The 21,870-nt window shown below is 30.9% G+C and overlaps 1 protein-coding gene across 4 annotated transcripts in view; it reads right to left on the bottom strand.

Moving 5' to 3' along the window:
• Positions 1-6,850, bottom strand: part of LOC115982642 (deoxynucleoside triphosphate triphosphohydrolase SAMHD1 homolog) — a 47,025-nt gene extending 40,175 nt beyond the window's left edge. The window contains exons 1-17 of one of the 4 annotated variants that reach the window (XM_031105295.1): positions 6,545-6,841; positions 5,410-5,447; positions 5,312-5,334; positions 4,277-4,383; positions 4,142-4,193; positions 3,916-4,000; positions 2,741-2,831; positions 2,285-2,323; positions 2,058-2,125; positions 1,907-1,969; positions 1,681-1,736; positions 1,524-1,597; positions 1,312-1,404; positions 1,134-1,235; positions 920-1,000; positions 743-834; positions 608-623 (exon numbers count right to left, since the gene is read on the bottom strand). In XM_031105295.1, coding sequence (XP_030961155.1) covers positions 608-623; positions 743-834; positions 920-1,000; positions 1,134-1,235; positions 1,312-1,404; positions 1,524-1,597; positions 1,681-1,736; positions 1,907-1,969; positions 2,058-2,125; positions 2,285-2,323; positions 2,741-2,831; positions 3,916-4,000; positions 4,142-4,193; positions 4,277-4,383; positions 5,312-5,334; positions 5,410-5,447; positions 6,545-6,637 — 1,173 coding nt within the window. In that variant the 5' untranslated portion in view covers positions 6,638-6,841. Of the gene's footprint in view, positions 1-607; positions 624-742; positions 835-919; positions 1,001-1,133; positions 1,236-1,311; positions 1,405-1,523; positions 1,598-1,680; positions 1,737-1,906; positions 1,970-2,057; positions 2,126-2,284; positions 2,324-2,740; positions 2,832-3,915; positions 4,001-4,141; positions 4,194-4,276; positions 4,384-5,311; positions 5,335-5,394; positions 5,448-6,544 lie in introns of those variants that run through there. The other 3 variants (XM_031105296.1, XM_031105297.1, XR_004089695.1) reach the window with 3 other exon arrangements.
• Between the last annotated feature and the right edge of the window lie 15,020 nt (positions 6,851-21,870).

The following is a 21,870-nucleotide window of genomic DNA, read 5'->3' as shown; positions in this document are numbered from 1 at the left end:
GTCCTCTAAAAAAAACTGTTCATGAATTATTAGTCAAACCAATTCAGCTTCAAGAAGGATTAAATTTTAAAAGCAGTGCCTTTAATTAAGTTGGCATTCATTATCAGTACATCAAGCAGGTGGCATTTAGCAGAATTACTGTTGATTTCTAAAGCATAAGCTATAAGTCTTAGTTAACCTGCATTGTAACCACTTTTTGTATAAGGTTTATCACCTTCTACCTTGGAAATATAGTTGACCATGTAGTTAACATGATACCAATTTTTTCAATTAAGGGTTTTTAGGTTGTAACCTAATTCATCAAGGATTTTGCAAACAACATCACTAAATTCACCAAGTACTCAGGTTTAAGTAAAGAATTTTCTAAGCATAAATAGTCCTGATTCCGGATATTCAATCTTATGCTAAAGTTGAGGGCCACCCTCTATATCACTGAGTTTGAATTCAACATATGCTAACCTGCAGCATTATGGTTGAAATATTTCATAAATTGAAAATAACATCTGTTAGTCCTTTAGTGAAGCTTACAGAGATCAATGATAAGCAAAAACATTTTAAAAATAAATAAATAAATAAATAAATCCTGGTAGAGAATTGATCTCTGTACCTTGAAGAATTTGATGCTGGATGAGGAGAAACATGCATGAGGAAAAAGATTATTTGTCAAATTAGATTAGAAGTAGAAATTCATCAAACAGTATGCAAAGATGAACATTGCCTTCATCATAATCATTGTTTTTACCTTTGAAGAGGGTTGTTTCTTCCTCGTGTCAAATCGATCTTAACATTGCTCACAACAATATCTTCTTCTTCTAGCGTCACACCACCCGTTTTCTGGTTGAAAAATTACACTTTAGGATACTATTTGTCCACTTTTGAGAAACAAAGACCATGGTAAAATCATATATCTTTTTTGGACCTGGGAGCAAATGATATCTTGGGGAGTGATCTTTTTGAAGTGCTCCATCTTGTCCTTTGGGACAGAGAACTCATTGCAAAACTGAGAAACATATCAACTCGATAAAATTATATTGCCTTTATGGTTGATATTATAGGAGATGTTAAAGATTTTGAGACATGAAGAATTTCAAACATTACTACCTCTTCCCCATCTTGCAATTGTAATAAGATACCTGATATAGCTCCCTTCTTCGAATGCGTTGAATAATGTCTCTTGCTTCCTTGAGCTCTTGTGCATTAGAAAATTCAATGATTTTTAAGATTGAGTCATCTAACTGCACTTTTAGAGAGACTATGTCAGTGCTGTAAAGTAAAACCTAGAAGTTTCATGACAATGTGTAAAGTTCAAACCTTCCAAAATTCGGCCGGTTGACGAATTGAGGATGCAATTTGAAGAAAATCATTTGCTTTTAACAGAGCATCAACAACCATGAGTTCTATTGCCTGACAAAGGATCACTGTCAAATTTAATGCATTAAGTGTTCAAATATAGATAAAAGACATCTATGCTGGAACTACTATTTTGAAGTTCCACATTAACAAATGGAGTTGGGATTTGGCACCTTCACTTTAGCATGTGTATAGACTGTTCGATGCAAATCAGCACGAGTGGCAAATAACTTGTGGATTGTCAGATCTGACAAAGAAATCAAATACCGCATGAAGAATATGACAACCTCTAATCTAAAAGTGATGAAATAAGTTTCAACAAATACTAACAATCCTTAGCACGGTAACATATCTCGTCACCCATAACTCGCATAGATTCCATCAACCTGCAAATTTGATTGAAAACATGGTTCCCTTAAAAGCCATTGCTTGACAAAAGAATAGGGTAATAACCTAAAGTATGTGCACAATTTAAAGTAAGCCAAGTTCAAACAGCTGTACATTTGCAAATGTCACAAACTTTGATTTAACTTGAACAGAGTTCACCAATACATACCTCTCAAAATGAAAATTGCAGCCAAGACCACAAGCCCGAGAGTCCCGAACTATGTAGTCAAACCTGCAGAAGAATGACAGTTATAAATTTTTTAATTTCAGAAAGAATCCAAAATGAAAAATTAGGAAAAGAAAAAATGAATTCAACTTACTTGTCAACATCTATTCCATTTCGACCATTTGCAACAATATCATACAAGAACTTCTTTTCCTTCATATTCTACATTCAAGAGAATCATTAGAAGGAGAAATGACGATAGAAGATGCTATGAAAGTTGAATATAAAGAGACAGGCATAACAAAATAAGTCCTGAAAGGTATTATGAGATAAAGAAAATGCCAAAAAAAAAAAAAAAAAACTTGGGCTATAATAACGTACTTCTGTTGAATCATGTTCAGAGCTTGCAGTGATCATTTGCTGCCAGGAGGACATACATACATTAAACCCCCAACAATTTCAAGTCTGTAATTGCTAGATTTTACTAATCTACCTGTATCCCTCATTCTTCATGTACATAGAAGTACCAAGTTAAAGTCTCAGGAGTCAAAATAATCTCAGTAATTAAAAGATGTGAACAAGAAAAGACATTGATAGTAAGAAAAATGGAAGTATGCAATGACACAGTCTCAGCAGAAAGAAATTCAACCAAAACAAAGCCAATGGAAAAAGTAGCAACTCCAACTATTTCATATCCCAACATGTTGATGACAACTCAGAAGATTGAAATTCGTGCTTCATGAATCATGATGGGAGTTCACTAGCTGTAATAGTGATATTCTGGGAATAAGGATTGTTAACAAGAAAGGAAACACACATCTATGCATAACATATAACCTTCACTTTCGTAAGGGATTCAGAATCAATGTCAATATTGTGCTCATCAACAATGTGATCTACCATCTTCACAGACATATCCTCATGAGACCTGACAATGTTCAAGTAATAACCACAAAAAAAGGATTAAATTCTTGAATGAAAAAGTAATTAACAGTTACAGTTCAAATAAAAATTAAGGAGTAATAAATTACACAAGCCTTTGTTACAGAAAATAAAATATTATTTGACTCTTATCTGATAACAATTTAGTAAGATTGAAAAAAATGGTAAAGAGCATATGCTACTAAACAGACAGTGCACAGAAGGTCTATTATCTTTAATTCTTACATAAACTCATCCTTTAAGAGTGTAAATAGTGAACAAATGCAAAAGGGATACAAGGTGGCACTTGTCTTAAGGTCAGGTAGCAAAACCAATTGTGAATCACAATAAAAAGAAAATCAAACTACAAGCCTCTTTGACAATCTTAATTCACTGATAGATCTTTGACCTATACAATGAATTATTAGAATTCTTATTCAATCTAAACAATTTTACTTCTTTTTAAAATATAAATTAGTATCTGCCTGAAAGAGCAATTATGAGGATGGATGAGATATAGGGCACTGTAAGAGAACTTGAGGTTGGTTCCTTTGTGCTGGCATATGCATATCCACTATTCAATACCTTAAACAAGCTCAAGATTTAAAAACTGTGGACAATGTCATGACAAACTTAACAGTTTACCTTAATAAAGACATGCTAATAAAGTGCTTCAGCAAATTGAATAAGCGAACTAAAACTACAACTGACATGTGAAGTTATGGCACTAAAATAATTTGTCACTTATAATCTTTGGTAGAACTATGCTGATATGACATTCAAAAGACATCAAGTTCATCTCAAAGAAACTGATGAGAGTAGAAATGAGCACACAGGGGACAAACCTATTCTTTTGATAATTCTTGACTTGAATTAAATTTTTTTTGTAATTAATTTCATGTATGACAGAACATGTATAATTGATTAAGCCAAAATTATGAAAAGAAAAAAAAAAAAAAAATTATTATGTCTCTTTAGTATGTTGGTCTAAAGATGGTGATTCCAATAGAAAGGTTATAGATGGTGAACAATACAATCTTCTCTATTCAAAATTGATGTCATTGTTTTCTTAGGATGAATGTAAAAGTCACCATGGGAAGCCATTAAAAACCCGAGGAAGAAACTCCTTCTCAAACATGTGGCTGAATGGCCCATGGCCAACATCATGCAGTAGTCCTATAAAGACAATCAAGAGAAGAATGTATAGGGTCTATTAACAAAAAAAAAAAAAGAAAAAGAAAAACTACAAGAAGAATACATAGGTTAAATCAAGTGATATAAACAAAGAATTTGTTATGATAGGTAAAAATTAGTCACCAGCAAGTTTTACTAATTTAATATCTGAACGCTCAATTCCAAGCTCTAAGCCCTGCAAGGATAAGGTTTGGATAAAGATAATAATCTCATTAAGAGCATCCAAAATGAAATTACAGCATAAGGACATGTTCTCACTTGACAAGTTTTAATAGTATCAACAGCTTTGCCAGCCAACCAATAAACTCCTAGTGAATGCTCAAACCGAGAATGAACTGCCCCTGGGTAGACCATGTTCGATAAACCTGTGATACAAGGAAATTTTTAATTAGTAACTAGTTTAAGCCCACTAGTATCATTTGAAGATAATATAAAAAATGCATTGCACTCAACATAATTTTTATGCCTGATAAGTGCATTTGATTTAACATGCTAAGAGTGAAGTCAATAAGACTTATTTTTTGACATAAACCGCACAACAAAAATTATGATAAAAATAGACAAAATGCTAAGCACTTAAGAAGTTTGCATAAGCTAGAACCTGCAAAGTCAGCTGAAAGTAGAGATGCACAAACGCTATTAATATGTTGTCATAGATACCGAATTCCAAAATTGAGCTCAATATTAAAATATATATTTATCTTTTTAATTTTTGGAAATAAAGTTATGAAAACTGATTTAATATGAGACTTACTTTCAAATTATTATAAGATATACAGCCAATAATGTGAAGTGCCTCCCATGGTTCATAATACACCTCATTAAAGGATATTACCTTTAACATTGATTTAACTACAATCTGAACCATAAAAATGATATTATAGTAAATCAAACGTACGATTATGACAAAAAAATTAATAATAATTAATATTTTAAAATTTGTCTTTCAATTGCTACAATAACTGCATCAGAAATCTTTAATCAGTGGCATAGATTGGTTCATTGATTAATTTTTGTGTGAAAACCACAATAGAAACTGTAGAAAGTGACAAGAAATGTAAGAATTAAAATTCAAAAAATTTAACTAACATTTAAATTCCAATAAAAAGATACTTGACATTAAATTTCTTCAAGAACCCGGTAAAATAGATTATTATATTTTTCCAGTGAAATAAATAATAAATATTCGGTAGATGTACACTTAATTATTTATAAATCTAAATTTCCTGATAGTTAATTCAGGTCAATCTTAATTGTTCCCAAAAAAAAAAATTCTAGTAAAGGCTGGCTCACCAAGCTGCTTTAGCTCACGAAGCCTGCAATAAGTAGCAAAATTGTCAAAGAATAGTTCATGAAATAAGAAAAACAACCATTACATTCAACAAACTTGCCTCTGAAACTCCTCAGTATCTATGAACTTCAGAGCGACCTGCAAGAAAACATGAGAAAGGTAACTCAACCATCAATACTAAGAATGGTTAATGACAACAGAATTATTCATAATGTAATGCATATTAAAAAGGAAACCAATTATAGATACTTTCCTAAATAAAGACGCCTCATCAAACCATTAGGTTGATGATCTCAAATCTACATCCTTACCTATTTTATTTACTTACTTCTCATATACTTTGGTATGATTTAAAACCCTGAATTTCTAATGATTTTGTTTTATATATTTCAAATCAGCGTATTTTTGTGCAAGGATTATAGTTTTGTTGAGCAGAATCATCATGATTACAGAGACAAATTAGGAATAAACTATTCACTCATTTTACCTATTGAACATTCAATAGTTTTACTCTGTTCTGAATAAGATTGAATTTAATTTCTTTCTTTATATATTCAAATTTTCAAAATAAAAATTTACATTTTCAAATAAATAATCTAACAGTTGCTCAAAATCTCATAGAAAATTTTCATTCATGAAAATCAAATTCCAAATCCTGAGCTATTTCGTAATTTCACTATCATATTCTGGTTGAATCAACTCAAATCAGAACAATTCAAGTGAGTAAATTGCAATTCTGAAGCTCCAAAAGTTATCAATGCATATTTCATATAAGTAAATCTGTGTTCCGCAAATAAGCCAAGTTAAAACAGAAAACTCAAACACATATGAGGATTTGAGAAGCAAAATATTGCATAAAATTACTGAAAACACAATTTCATAGCTCTTAAATTTAGTTACGCAAAAATAATTGGAGAATTACACATTTCTCTAGGCTATGAACAAAGTCAAAGCAGAAAGCACAAACAAAAACAAGAACTATGCATTTCTCTAAAGCAGAAAACACGAAAGCAAAAGCAACAAAAACAAATCACATATAAAAAAATTAATCTAGTTTCACTTCAATCGACTCCATCGCTACACTAAAGCTCCAAAGGATACGAATCCGAAATTCATTCACCAATTCTACATTTCTCAAAGCCATAAACCAATTCAAAGCGGAAAACAATGACAAAAACACAGAAACCAAAGGCAAAGGCAATGATTCAAGAAGAAGAAGAAGAAGAAGCTTATACCGGCTCGAGATAGATGTTGCCGTGAACGTTGTCGTGGACTTGCTTCAACAAACGCCGGTCCGTCGAATCTTCAAAGTTGGTGGAAAGTCCCATTGTTCTCTCAGTACAACTCTGTGAAACTTCAGAGAAAGAAAGTATCGAAGAAAATGGAGCTCTGTTTGCTAAAGGAAAAAACGAAACTCGAGGATGCTAGGGTTTTGAACTCGAACACAGAGAGAGAGAGAGCAATGCTATGCAGAATGAGAAAGGTAACTGAAAGGGAAGCGTGTGGGTGTGTGTTTATATATGCAGAGTGAATAGGAATTTTGGAGTGGTGGTGGTGGTGAAATAATGCCGCCAAATGGTACTCTCTGTTTGTCTACTTGAGGGCCTAGCGCGTGTCATGCACTATCCAGTTGGGTCGGTCAAAATACACTCTTGATGCACTTTTGGGTCTATAAATTTCCATTTGAGCCCCATTGGTTCACAACAAAATCATCAATTTTTACTGCAACTTGATCACGTGGCAAATTATGATTAGTGAAGTAAAAAAATGATGTATCCATATGACCATGTGGGTTTATAACTCTACAACTCACAATTCGTCACGTGGACAAATTGTGGCAAAGATATTGATTATATTATGGTCGGAGCATAGTTGATCTTCATAAATAGGCGCAATTAATTTGAAACCAATAACGTTTATTTGAAACTTCCTAAATTAAACTAATAGTAGTTTTTCTTTTCTTTTTTTTAAATTTTAGAGACCAATAACGCACATTTGAAACTTCGAAACTTCCTAAATTAAAGAGGCTATTTAAAAAAAAAATTAAGGACTAATAATACTTTCCTAAGTAAACTATAGGAACTACTAGTCCACCACAATATTTTCTCCCCAAAACATATAGATCACACTATTTTTAGCCACTATTTTCATTTTGTGACTTTATATCATGACTCTAACAAGGCAGGTTGTGATACAAGCAGTTAGTCACCATCAGTTTTATTTTATAAAGGATATAGCAAGGGGTGTGGGCCTACTATTACTCATTTTGAACCATAAAATCTGAGTGGAAATAAATAAATCTGAGCTGTAGATCGAAGCGTACGAGAATGGAATGAAAAAGACTAGTATGCGTTTACGAAAATAAAGAAGAGTGGTGTGGTGTGACCCTTACGAATTCTATTGCTTCCAACTCCATGTAACGTAACGTAGGTGTTCTAATTCGTTACGTTCATTATTTTTTTCTTTTCTTTTTATGATTTATCGAATTAGTTACGTTATCTAAATAGGAAGATAATGAATCCATGCGGTGAAGAATATGGGAAGATTGTATGGAAGATATGCAACTATGCAAGTGGAAAAGGATCATGCTCTGATGCAAGTGTGCAACTATTACCTCAGTTATGATGTAAACTAATGAAAAATATAAAAAAATAAAAATAAATAAAAAAAAAACTGTTAAAAAAATCAAAATTTTATTTCATAAAAAATTTCTAAAAAAATTTAAAACAAAATTTAGTTACAAAATTGGTTGTAATTTAGATTACATCTTAATATCTTTTTATTAGAGGTAGATTTTGACAAATTCACCATTAAATTACATTTTCTTCTTATATCATCCATACTTGCAAAATTTCTAGAAAATAATAAATAAATTGTAAAAAATTGCAAATTTTAGTAGTTTAAAATTATGCATAAAATATAAGCTTATAAATCATATAATAAATAATATTTGATTGACACAAAATTTGACATATGTATTAAGAGCGTAAAAACATATAAATTAACAGTTAAATTTTTAAAATATGTAGTAATGTTAATTTTATTAAATAAGGTTGTAGCCTAAAGCTACAACCAATTTTGTATCTACACTTTGTCTAAAAAAATTTTAAACCAATACACTAAGAGCATCCATTAACATTTCTTTATAAATACGAGGGCTAAATTTGTTGCACACAAATTGTTTAACATAGTTTTACACACGCACCTAAAGGCAACTGAAAATATATTTTCATGATTTTAGATTTTTTTTTTTTTTTTGAGTGAATGTAAAACTGTATAATAAACTATATAATAAACACTACTAGTAATATAATATCCTATTTTATTATGAAACAGTGTCAAAGATGCAAACTGTTTGATGCTTTGTAATGTCTATTGGAGTATAATCACCCTTGCTATTTTAGGCCCTGCCAGTCCAATTGCCAATTTGCCACTTAACAAAATTGGGTTAAGCGAGGTCCAATTACTAAATTTAGAAATGTTTGCAATCAGATTTATGCTTAACAGTTGAGACAGTGAGCCAATTATTTAATATAATTGAAAAAAAAAAATTATAATAAAACACCAGAACTTTTAATAAAGTTTGTCAAAGCAAACACAATAAATAGAAAATTTAATAAAGTTTGATCATTTATCTTCGAAAACGACAAGAGCACTAAAAAGTGGAGGCATTAGCCATAATATGACGTGACCAATTCCCCTATTGTAGGAAGTACACTGCGGTTTTTTGTTATTTTTTCCTCGATGTGGACCATAGCCCATGCCAATGAATGATTCGTGATGTAAGGCTGTCACATAGTTTAGAATTTAAACCAAATTTCTATCATGTAATAATTACCCAATTTGTCTTAGTCTTAGTCAACATTATAACATTACTCAATCAAAAAAAAAAAAAAAAACATTATTAACATTACACATACTCACACAATGTTTAGAACTATTGGGATAAATCAAACATGCAATCAGGTCAAACGAACTTGTAGGAGAAATCTCTCAATCTTCATAACACTCTTACACCCAAAATAAATTAATTAATTAAAAAAACACCCCAAAATCCCTTAATTCAAAACATACACTGATTCACGGAAAAGCCATAATTTGAAGAAATAATTTACTAATTCCTTTGTAAATTCACTAATCCCTTTTATAATTTGCTTGGTGGCCTTAAAAGGGGAAATTGCAAATTTTCAATGGAATTTTCCAAATTTTGGTAGCACCGGATAAAGATATAGAGTAGAGAAAATCTGAGCCTTAGTTCGCTTTATAAAGAAAAGTGTGAAACACATGCAGAACACTACCCTATCTACCTCATATGAACGACTTGCCTCTGCTTTTAATACACATGTGCCTACTCTTCTAGCACAAGTAAGCTCTTTTGTTGTAGGACTTTCTTTTATTTTCCTTTTTGATGGGAGAAAATTGGGCAAGGGAGGACTTCTTATTCTTTCTTTTGCTTTGAAAAGTGAAAGGAAACATTTGTTTTTGAAGGAACCTACTTCATTTCTTTTGAAGTTTTGGTATGCCATAGTAAAGTTATTATAAAAATTAAAAAAAAAAAATTATTATTTGTTATGCATGAAGATATATCATAAATATAATGTTACATATGAACAAATTATACATTAAGGGTCTGTTTGGTTGGGGAGATGAAAATAGTCGGAGGATAGAAAAAATTTAGTTTTACATCATATGTGTTTGGTTGGAGGGATGGAAAATATCATTGATACAAATTTACTATTATAACCCTATTACATAGTATATAAAAAGTTATTGGGTAAAATTAGTCAAAAATAATGTGATTAACTAAATTTATTATTATGAAAAAGAAATTAGGTTAGTTGAAAAAAAAATGTTTAGATAATGAAATATTTAAAAGAACAGAAAAAAGTGTTGATGTGTGGCCAAATATTAATGTAAAAGTAGAAAAAATAAATAAAATAAACAACGTGATCGAGAAAAGTGGGGAGGGAGAGGGGACAAAATGATAAACACCATCAACCCCTTTACTCTATCTTATTTTTCCTCCATTTTGGGAGGATTGAATTTTGATGGGATCGATCAAAAAATGGTTGGGTCCTACCATTTTTCTCTCCCCCCCTCCATCCTCCCCTCTCAATCAAACACCTCTTCCATCAATTTTCTCTCCTATTTTTCACTCATCTTTTTTCTTACCCTGCAAAATCATCTCAACCAAATATACCCTAAATGCCATAAGAAGTGAGTTCTAATTAGCTCAATTAGTAAAGTTTCTTATTATCGAATAAGAAATCTAGAGTTTGAACGTCGCCTATACCAAAAACCAATTATGTTTTTTACCAAAAATAAAAAAACAAAATGCTATAAGAAAGATCGATTTTTCCTAACTTCACCATTTTCAATTTCATCTAGTTTTTTATGGGTATCAATTCCAAGCAAGTGATCTAGGCTAATGGTAATTGTATTATACATTTATACTCCTTTGTTTGGTGGGCTTATAAGAGGAAATTGAAAATTTGGAGTGAAAATTCTACATTTAAATTCTGTGTAGATAGAATTTTACAAATTTTGATAACATTGGATAAATATATGAAGGTGAGAAGATTTGAACTTTAGTTCTCTTTATAAAGAAGAGCGTGAAATACACTCATAACATTTCCCTTTCTATCTCATATGAACGACTTGCCTTTGCTTTTAATACAGTACCTATTCTTCCACCACAAGTAACTTCTTTTGCTATAGGCCACTTCTTTTGTTGTAGGACTTCTTTTGCATTGAAAAGTGAAAGGAACCTACTTCATTTCATTTGAAGTTTTGGTATGCCATGGTAAAGCTATCATAAAAAAATTATCATGCATGCATGGAGATATATCATATATGTAATGTTACATACGAATAAATTATACATTAAATGCCATAAGAAGTGAGTTTAAGTTAGCTCAATTGGTAAATTTTCTTGTTGTCAAATAAGAGATCTAGAGTTCGAACTCCGCTTATACCAAAAACTGATTGATGTCTTAGCTTGATATTAAAGAGCAATCATCATAAAATTGACATTATAGGTTGAAATTTTATTGTATCTAGAAAAAAAGTTTGTTGTGTTGTGTTAAAACCAAATTTTCTCTCTCTTGTATGTGTTTGTTTCTAAAAACAAAATTTCATAAGAAAATTGAGTTTTCCTTTCTTCACCATCTTCAATTTCATCAAGTTTCATTTATTGGTATCAATTCCAAGCAAGTGATATAGGCTAATGGTAATTGTATTATAACATTTGATAAAAGGTTCTTTTTCTCCCTTTTTTCTACAATGTTAGGTTTTCTAAGAGGAAGAGGAAAGGACATGTACTGCTTGTCACAACAATTGGGATATGATTCCATCAATATTCCACAATAACCACTTATTATACACGATAATAAAGGAAACTAGGTTCTAGAATCATCTTTATGAGAGAGGTGTAACTTTTTACTTTTTTTGAAAATTTTAATATTTAGCCCTATTTTTTTTAATTAAATCGATAATAAGAAATTAAGAAAGAGATATGATTTGAATCATAAACATGAGACACAAAAAAAGAACTTTGTTTTGCTTATTATACATGATAATAAAGGAAACAAGGTTCTCAAATCACTTTATGAGATGGGTAATGTTACAGCCACAAACTATTTTATAACATTTTTACAAAATGTTGATGTGGTCAATTTCTCATTGATTTTTATTTAGGCCAACTGTTAATATCACTTTTCATTTACTAATAATCACTCACTATATCGGCAGTTTATAAAATTTTTTGTAAAATAATTTGTATCTCTAACATTATTCTTATGAGAGAGCTGGATCTTTTTACTTTTTTTGAAATTTTTAATAATTCGTTCTAAATTTTTTCTCTTATTTTTTTTTTTTAGATAATAGAAAAGAAAGAGGTATGATTCAAAATTATAAACACGAGAGTGACGTGACCAAAAAAAAAACTTTGTTTTTGCTTTGATATTTGGCATCGGCAGCAAGACCATGTGTCCTGTCGTAAAATAAAAAGTGGAAAGTAAAAACAAAAAAAAAAAAAAACAAAAAAAAACAAACAAAATAGGCATATCTTTTATCCTGAATAGTAGTCGGTTGCTTTGTTGATGCTTTGCTTAGTTTTTTTTTTTTTTTTTTTTTTTTTGAGAATCTGATGCTTTGCTTAGTTGGAAATCTCATGCAAGGTCAACCATGACTCGCTCGCCTAACAAAGATTTTTTTTTTTTTTTTGTTTGGGTCGATTAAAATATTAGAATATCATCTTCTTAATTGTTATTCAGTAAATTAAGTTACACTATAGTTTTTAGAAGTTTTTTTTACACGATATATTATATTGTGATATTAGTGGTAGGTTCATGTAAAAAAATGTTTTTTTTTTTTTTAATCCAATTGTTAAAATCAATGGTGTGAGGGATCAAACCATGATTCTTCTAATAAAGAAGATCAGACAATGTCACAAAGTTACGAAACTCTTGAATATGTAAAAATAATGTTACTTCAATTACAAGTTATTTTATGAAAAAATATAATAACAAAGTTATATTCTTAACACTACCCTTTTTCTAATTTTATTTTTCTTGTTTGGAGTTTGGCTCTGAATTGTGCTTGTTTTGAGGAATCTCATTGATTGCTTCTCTAGAGCACGGTTTAGTCCATGAGAACCTTGACCAATGATGGTAAGGACTTTGTTCTTAACCTCTCTCTTCTACTCTAAAATAATGGAGCTATAATTTTTGTTTATCTCTAAATTTTTGTCATGTCAGTATCAAATGAAGACCATTAACATATCGTAGTAGATTTTACTATTAATTGATTTATTTCTATCTAAAAAGTACTAATATTTTAGATGTTGGCAATGATTTTGTATCTCAATTGATACTTTCTATTGCTGTAACAGATACATATTCAAATCTTTGTCACTCTACGAGACTATTTGGCTGGTTTTGGCATCCAAAATGATCAGTCCAAACTAATGGACACTACTATTTTTGGTGAAAGATAGGAGCAAAATGGCCCAAACCCAAGTGTACCTGAATTGAGAATACTTATATGGTCCGTTCGGTTGAAGAATAGAAAAAAAATTAGTTTTTATTATTATTTGTGTTTGGTTAAGATGATGAAAAAGTGGAGAGATAGAATATTCATTTATATGGTTAAGAAGAAAAATAAGATGATGAAAAATGAAATTGGTATAAATCTACAATTATGTCCCTATTACATTAAACAATTTTTTTAATAGAATATGAATAATTCCTTTTCATTATTATTATATAAGAAAAAAAAATGTTATCAATTTAATATATATATATATATATATATATAGAAGCAGAAAAGTATTTTCAGCCTTCTTTTAAAAACAATTAGCAACTAAAAGGAACCAAAAAAGAAAAAAAAAAAGTTTAGCCTGAATTTAAAAAAAAAAAAAAAAAAGAGTAACTGTGTACATTCTAGCAAGTGGCAGCAACAACAACTAAAAAGGACAAACAATGAGAATAAAAAATTAAGACAAACAAGTAAGCACCAAATAGCATTAATAACAAGGGTTAATGTGTCTCCTTAGGGTATACATTAAGTTTTTTATTTTTAGAAATATTTTCTCGGGAATTGAAAAAGCTGTCATTATTTTTTCAATTTTCAAGAAATTTTTTTTTATAAATGGAAATTAATGTGTGCCCTAAAGCCACATATTAGTAAAATCCTAATAACAAATGGGATATTGTGTCATTTTACACCTCCAGATTTCTTCTTCCTCATTTTCTCTCGGATTTAGGAGGATTGGTTTTTGGTGGACTGAGGAGAAAACATCTAGATCCTACCAAAATTCATTCCCTTTTTCTTCTTTACCAAAAATCCAAAAATTATCCTTTTTTTTTTCTTCTTATTTTTCACTTTTTTTTCATCCTTCCTAAAATCATTCTAACCAAACATACCTTAAGGAAAGATGTTTCAAATGATTGCAAGTTATGAGTTCTATTTAAATGGTAACGTTTTTTATAATTGAATAAAAGATCTAGTTTCAATCTTTGCTTATACCAAAAATCAATTAGTATCTTAATCTGATTACAAATGACATAATCATTAAAAGTGGACACAACTCTATAAATAAATAAAAACTAATTGTAAGTTGTAATTGTTTCAATTTTTAAACAATATTACATATATTTTCATATACTTTTTCACCCACAATACTATTTAAGCTTTTCTACCAAACGGCCTTAATATTTTTCTTTTCAAACAAACAAGATTTGTTCATGTCTAATTGTCTATGGTCTTTCGTTTCATGCAGTGGGACAGTGAGTACGGATAATGATGGCCTCTTATACCGGATATTCGCAGCTAATAAACAGGTACCGAATATTCTGTGCTGAAAGCACAATTTAAGTTAGTTACGAAACACATAGCTTCCACGTTTGATCTTACTCTCCATTTTAAATAAATATATAGTGCTGCCTCGGACACCTACAATCTGGACTCTCTGAAATAACATTAAAAAAAGAACAGAACTTTTAATACTATTAATAACATCCAAAAGTTTATAAGGGAAAACTCAACCCACGTATCAACAAAATATCGCTTTTCTTGCTGTGGCAAAAAGTCTTGAAAAAATATATTCAACCATTGTCGTGAAATTCTAAGATAATCCACACTTTTTGAATACCCAAAGCACATGTTCAGACTCTTCAGAGTATCATAAATGTGCATTTCTGCATATATATGCTTTAAGCTTTTCGATCACAAAGTCACGATACTTCATAAATCACCTTCATGCTAGTACGTTATTATATATATATATATATATATATATATATACTAATTTTAATAATTTTATTTTATAAATTTACATTTTGTTTCCCTTTTAACGGTTAGAAATCGACACTAAGGGTCCGTTTGGTTGGGAGGATAGAAAAATAGGAGAAAAGAAAATGGAGAGAAAATAAAAAAGTGAAAAGATATAAAAGATTTTAGTTTTCCTTATTTGTGGTTGGTTGAAATGGTGAAAAAATGAAGAGATGGAAAACTTTTTTGTTTGGTTGAAAATAAAGTTTCTATAAATTTACCATAATGTCCCTATTAAATAAAACAAAAAGTAACACATTATACTTTAAAAAAAAAATTGTATATAAATGGATACTTTAGTTAATAAAAAAAAAAAAAAAGCATAAGAAATTAACCCAAAAAAAAAAGGAAAAAAAAAAGAAAAAAAAAAAAAAAAGAAAGAAAGAAGGAAACCAACACACGTTAGTAACAGAAAGAAAAAATCAAAGAAAAAAAAAAAAAAGAAAAAGAAGTCAACATGTTGGAGACTTGAGGTAAATTTCAAAGGTATTTTTAGAAGCTCATTTCATGAGTTTTCTCTTTTTAATTTTTTCTTTATTTTGGAAAAAAAACTTTTTGATAGGCTCGGAGAGAAAACACCTAAGCTCTATCTTTTATTTTCCTTCCTCATGATTGATAGATTGGATAAATATATACCCTAAATGCCATAAGAAGTGGGTTCTAATTAGCTCAATTAGTAAAATCTCTTATTATCAAATAAGAAATCTAGAGTTTGAATCTCGCCTATACCAAAAACCAATTGTGTTTTTTACCAAAAATAATAAACAAAATGCTATAAGAAAGATCGATTTTTCCTAACTTCACCATCTTCAATTTCATCTAGTTTTTTATGGGTATCAATTCCAAGCAAGTGATCTAGGCTAATGGTAATTGTGTTATACATTTATACTCCTTTGTTTGGTGAGCTTATAAGAGGAAATTGAAAATTTGGAGTGAAAATTCCACATTTAAATTTTGTGTAGATAGAATTTTACAAATCTTGGTAACATTGGATAAATATATGAAGGTGAGAAGATTTGAACTTTAGTTCTCTTTATAAAGAAGAGCGTGAAATTCACTCATAACATTTCCCTTTCTACCTCATATGAACGACTTACCTTTGCTTTTAATCTAGTACCTATTCTTCCACCACAAGTAACTTCTTTTGCTATAGGCCACTTCTTTTGTTGTAGGACTTCTTTTGCTTTGAAAAGTGAAAGGAACGTACTTCTTTTCATTTGAAGTTTTGGCATGCCATTGCAAAGCTATTATAAAAAAATTTATAATGTATGCATGGAGATATATCATATATGTAATGTTACATATGAACAAATTATGTATTAAATGCTATATATAAAAAAAATCTTTGAGAGCATTCCCATCAAAAGTTCTAAAAAATTTAGTGTAAGGACACGATTTTGTAACGAACCTAAACAGTATTGGGTTCGCACGTAAAAAGGCCCAAACAATATGATTTGTAGAGCGTGGGTGTAGAGAACTAGGTTAACTGTAATCTCTCATAAAAAGATTCACTTTCAAACACGTTCCAGGTTTAAAGTTGGTACAACGAACGTTTTCTCTAGTAACCAGTACAATGCTTTTTCTCTACTCTTACTTTCTTCTTTTTTTGTTTATCTCTTTTTCTCCTATCTTTTTCTCTTTCGATCCCCCTTCTTCATGTTCTTCTTTTAGTTTATATACTCCTCTTTGCGCTCCATCCTTACCGCACACGTGTAGGTTGGGTCCGGAGGATTTCTTTCTGTCCCATCTGGCACTCCTGGAACTTCCTATGGGCAGCTGTAAGGCTGCTTCCTTACTGTTCAGGTATCACCTCCACATTAATGCGGCCAGAGAGTTGGTTGAGAGGTCATTAATGCGGAGGCAGCTGTAGTTACAGATATTTGTTTGCCTTATCTCTTTCATCCTTAGTCGGTTACTCTACCCTTTACGGTGACCTAATTCTGAGATCTGGTCGCAATAAGACCACGTCCCGATCGTCCTCGGACGCGATCATCCTTGGACGCATACTGCCGAGGAGTATGGTGTCCTCGGACGGATACACATCCTCGGATGGGCCACGGGCCCAACAATCCTGAATCAATTCTAAACCCTATGGGCCTATTGATCGAACGGTCCCCACATTTAGCATTTAGGATCTCAAAAACCAATTTTATAACATTTAACACATTACTTTACAATACTACCTATATGAAAACTTCTATTTTTTTTTTTTACTACTTCATTTAAATATTGTTTCTTTATTATTTTTCAATAATTTTTTATTTTTCCTCTCTCACTGTCTCTCTTTTTTTCAACCCAACTATTCTCAGCACTGCCAACACCACGCTATCAACAGTCACCACAAAACCCATCACCCAACCATCCACTAAAAACCAACCACCCATACCACAACCACTACTAACAAAAAAAGAAAAAGAAAAATCATAGCAAAAAGAAACCTCCACATCCACTCACCACCACAAACCACAGCAGAAAAAAAGAAAAAAAAGAAAAAAATCTCCACCATCGCCGCCACTAGCAGACCCATCACGCCGAAACAAAAATCCACAAGACGCAGACACCATTTCCTTCCCCGTCGTCATCTTCTTCCATGGCTCGGCTTGACGTCCTCCTTCGCACTGTAAATCAAATCAAGACCCAAAATCCCAAAACCAAATCAAGACCCAAAGAAAAAGAAGAACCACAACCTTCGGACCCACGCAGAAAAAGATGAACTACAGCCATCAAACCCAAAAAGAACCACGCAGGAAAAAAAAGAAAAAGAAGAACCACAACCATCGGACCCACGTAGAAAAAGATGAACCACAGCCATTGGACCCAAAAAGAACCACGTAGAAAAAAAGAAAAAAAGGAAAAAAAAAGAAGAAGAAACCTCCATCGTCACCATCGGATCACAGCCATCGGCAGCCCACAATTGTCGGAGCATAATCATTGGCGGAACACACTAATCGAAAAACCACATTGGCGAAGCACAAAGAAAGAAGAGAGAAGAAAGAAGTGAGAGAGGAAAGAGAGAGTTAGAGGAGAGAGAGATAAAGGAGAGAGAAAATCTCAATTAGTAAAATCTCTTATTGTCAAATAAGAAATCTAGAGTTTGAATCTCATCTATACCAAAAACCAATTGTGTTTTTTACCAAAAATAATAAACAAAATGCTATAAGAAAGATCGATTTTTCCTAACTTCACCATCTTCAATTTCATCTAGTTTTTTATGGGTATCAATTCCAAGCAAGTGATCTAGGCTAATGGTAATTGTATTATACATTTATACTCCTTTGTTTGGTGGGCTTATAAGAGGAAATTGAAAATTTGGAGTGAAAATTCCACATTTAAATTTTGTGTAGATAGAATTTTACAAATCTTGGTAACATTGGATAAATATATGAAGGTGAGAAGATTTGAACTTTAGTTCTCTTTATAAAGAAGAGCGTGAAATACACTCATAACATTTCCCTTTCTACCTCATATGAACGACTTACCTTTGCTTTTAATACAGTACCTATTCTTCCACCACAAGTAACTTCTTTTACTGTAGGCCACTTCTTTTGTTGTAGGACTTCTTTTGCTTTGAAAAGTGAAAGGAACATACTTCTTTTCATTTGAAGTTTTGGCATGCCATTGCAAAGCTATTATAAAAAATTTATAATGTATGCATGGAGATATATCATATATGTAATGTTACATATGAACAAATTATGCATTAAATGCTATATATAAAAAGTGAGTTTTAGTTAGCTCAATTGATAAAGTCTCTTGTTGTCGAATAAGAGATATGGAATTTGAACCCCACTTATACCAAAAACAATTGGTATCTTGGCTTGATGTTAAAGAGTAATCATCATAAAATTGACGTTATAGGTTGAAATTTCATTGTATCTAAATAAAATGTTTATAGTGTGACTTTGTGTTAAAACCAAAATTTTCCTCCATTGTGTGTGTTTGTTTCTAAAAACAAGATTCTATAAGAAAGATCGAGTTTTCTTGTCTTCACCATCTTCAATTTCATCCAGTTTTTTATTTTATTTTATTTATTTATTTATTGGTATCAATTCCAAACAAGTGATATAGGCTAATGGTAATTGTATTATAACATTTGATAAAAGGTTTTACTTCTCCCTTTAATATTATGCAATGTTAGGTTTTCTAAAATTTTGATCCAGTGCAATTACCCCCACTTCCTCTCACATTAATTTTTACCACTCCCATATTTTTAACTTTTAAAGTTTTTTCAACTTTTCTTTAACTTGTTTTATTCAATGGTTGAGATTAAAAATTGCTTTTTTCAACTCTCAATCTCAACCATCCAATGCTATTGCATCAGATGTAAATATCTAGATCTCAATCCAATTTTTAAGAGGAGGAGGAAAGAACACGTACTGCTTGTCAGTTGTCACAACAATTGGGATGTGATTTCATCAACATTCCACAATAATTGCTTATTATACAATATAATAAGGAAAATAGGTTCTCGAATCACCTTTATGAGAGAGTTGGATGTTTTTACTTTAAAAAAAAAAAAAAATTATTTTAGAGTAAGTAGATAAAAGAGAAGAAGGAGGTATGATTCGAATCATAAACACCAAACACCAAAAAAGAAACTTTGTTTTTGCTTATTATACACAATAATAAAGGAAACTAGGTTCTCGAATCACCTTCTTTTTTTTACTTTTTTGAAATTTTTAGTAATTCGCCCTATACTTCTTTTATTTTTATTTTTAAATTAAGTAAATAATAGGGAAGAAAGAGTTATCATTTGAATCATAAACACGAGACACAAAAAAGAAACTTTGTCTTTGTTTTGATGTTTGGCATCCGCAGCAAGACCATGGGTCCTGTCGTAAAATAGAAAGTGGAAATAAATAAAAACAAAGTAGACATCTTTTATCGTGAAAAGTAGTTGGTTGCTTTGTTGATGCTTAGTTTAGCTGGTAATCTCATGCAAGGTCAACCATGACTTGCCTAACAAAGGTGTTTTCTTTCTCTTTTTTTTCCTTTTTTTGGTCGATTAAAATATTAGAATATCTTCTCAATTGTTATTCAATAAATTAATTAAGTTACACAATAGTTTTCAGATTTTTTTTTTCATGATATATTATGCTGTTACATTGTATTTAGTGGTAAGTTCATGTAAAAATAATGTTTTTTATAATTCAGTTGTTAAAATAAATGGGGAGGGGGATTCAAACTATGATTCTTTTCATAAAGTAGATCGAGCAATGCCACAAATTTATGAGGCTCTTGAATACATAAAAATAATATTATTTCAATTACTAGTTGTTATTTAAAAATTATCATAATAAAGTTATATTCTTAAAGTTATAACTCAATTAACACTTCCTATCTCTTTTAACAAATACATATTCAAATTCCTGTCACTCATTGTCACCGGAACAAGTATGAGACTATTTGGTTGGTTTTGGCATCCGAATGATCAGTCCAAATTAATGGACATTACTTTTTTTTGGTGAAAGATAGGAGCAAAATGGCCCAAACCCAATTTTACCCGAACTGAGAACACTTTGGAAAGATGATTCAAATGATTGCAAGTCGCAATTGTTTCAGCTTCAATATTTTTCTTCTCAAACAAATAAGATCTCTGTTCATGTCTAATTGTCTATGCTCTTTCGTTTCACGCAGTGAGGCAGTGAGTATGGATAATTATGGCCTCTTATATCGAATGTTCACAGCTAATAAACATATGTACCGAATATTCTGTGCTGAAAGCACAATTTAAGTTGCTTACGAAACACATAGCTTCCACGTTTGATCTTTACTCTCCATTTTTAAATAAATATAAATATATATAGTGCTGCCTCAAACAGCTACAATCTTCATCCACTTGGCCTACGTGAAATAACATTAAAAAAGGACAGGACTTAATACTAGCATCCAAAAGTTTATCAGGGAAAACTCATCCCACGTATCAACAAAATATTGCTTTTCTTCTTGTGGCCAAAAGTCTTGAAAAAATATATTCAACCATTGTCGTAAAAATTCTAAGATAATCCACACACTTTTTGAATACCCAACGCACATGTTCAGAGCATCATAAATGTGCACTTGTGCTGATATGCTTTAAGCATTTCACTCCAATTATGGGTGTGAATGACTCAGCTTGGGTTAGGGATAAGGGGTTTATTCAACCAAACCTACCATGGTGGATTAAAAAAATCCTACCCAATCTAATTTATCATAGGAGTTCAACCCAACTCACGAAAATTGGGTTGGACTCATGGTTGGACAATTTTTTTTTAAAAAAAATTACTATTATTATTATCAAATTAAACATTAGAACAACACCATCATAGATAATAGTAAATTTATAATCAAATAATTATAAGCATAATACCAAACTAACACAAACTATATTAGGAGAACTTAGGATTTGGATTGTATTTAGGAAGAGGGGCAAAAAAATAAATAACAAAAATGTATAATATATTTTTAAATATATATATATATATATATATTTAATATATGTGGGTTAGGTCGGGTTAGGAGGATTTGTGAATATTTTAACCCTAACCCAACCCAACCCATTGTAAAAAAAAATTCACCATCCAACCCAATCCACCAACCCCTAAAAACCGACCAAACCCAACAGATTGAGTTGGATTAGGTCGATTTTGGCAGATTCGCTGCAAACCCCCTACTCACAATACTTCAAAAATCACCTTTCTGCTAATACATTTTAATCCTCATCCAGTAAAAAGAAACTCTAAAAAAAAAA

The sequence above is a fragment of the Quercus lobata genome, chromosome 3 (assembly GCF_001633185.2).
Source record: "Quercus lobata isolate SW786 chromosome 3, ValleyOak3.0 Primary Assembly, whole genome shotgun sequence".
NCBI lineage: Eukaryota > Viridiplantae > Streptophyta > Magnoliopsida > Fagales > Fagaceae > Quercus > Quercus lobata.
This window is presented reverse-complemented; position numbering and strand designations above follow the sequence as displayed.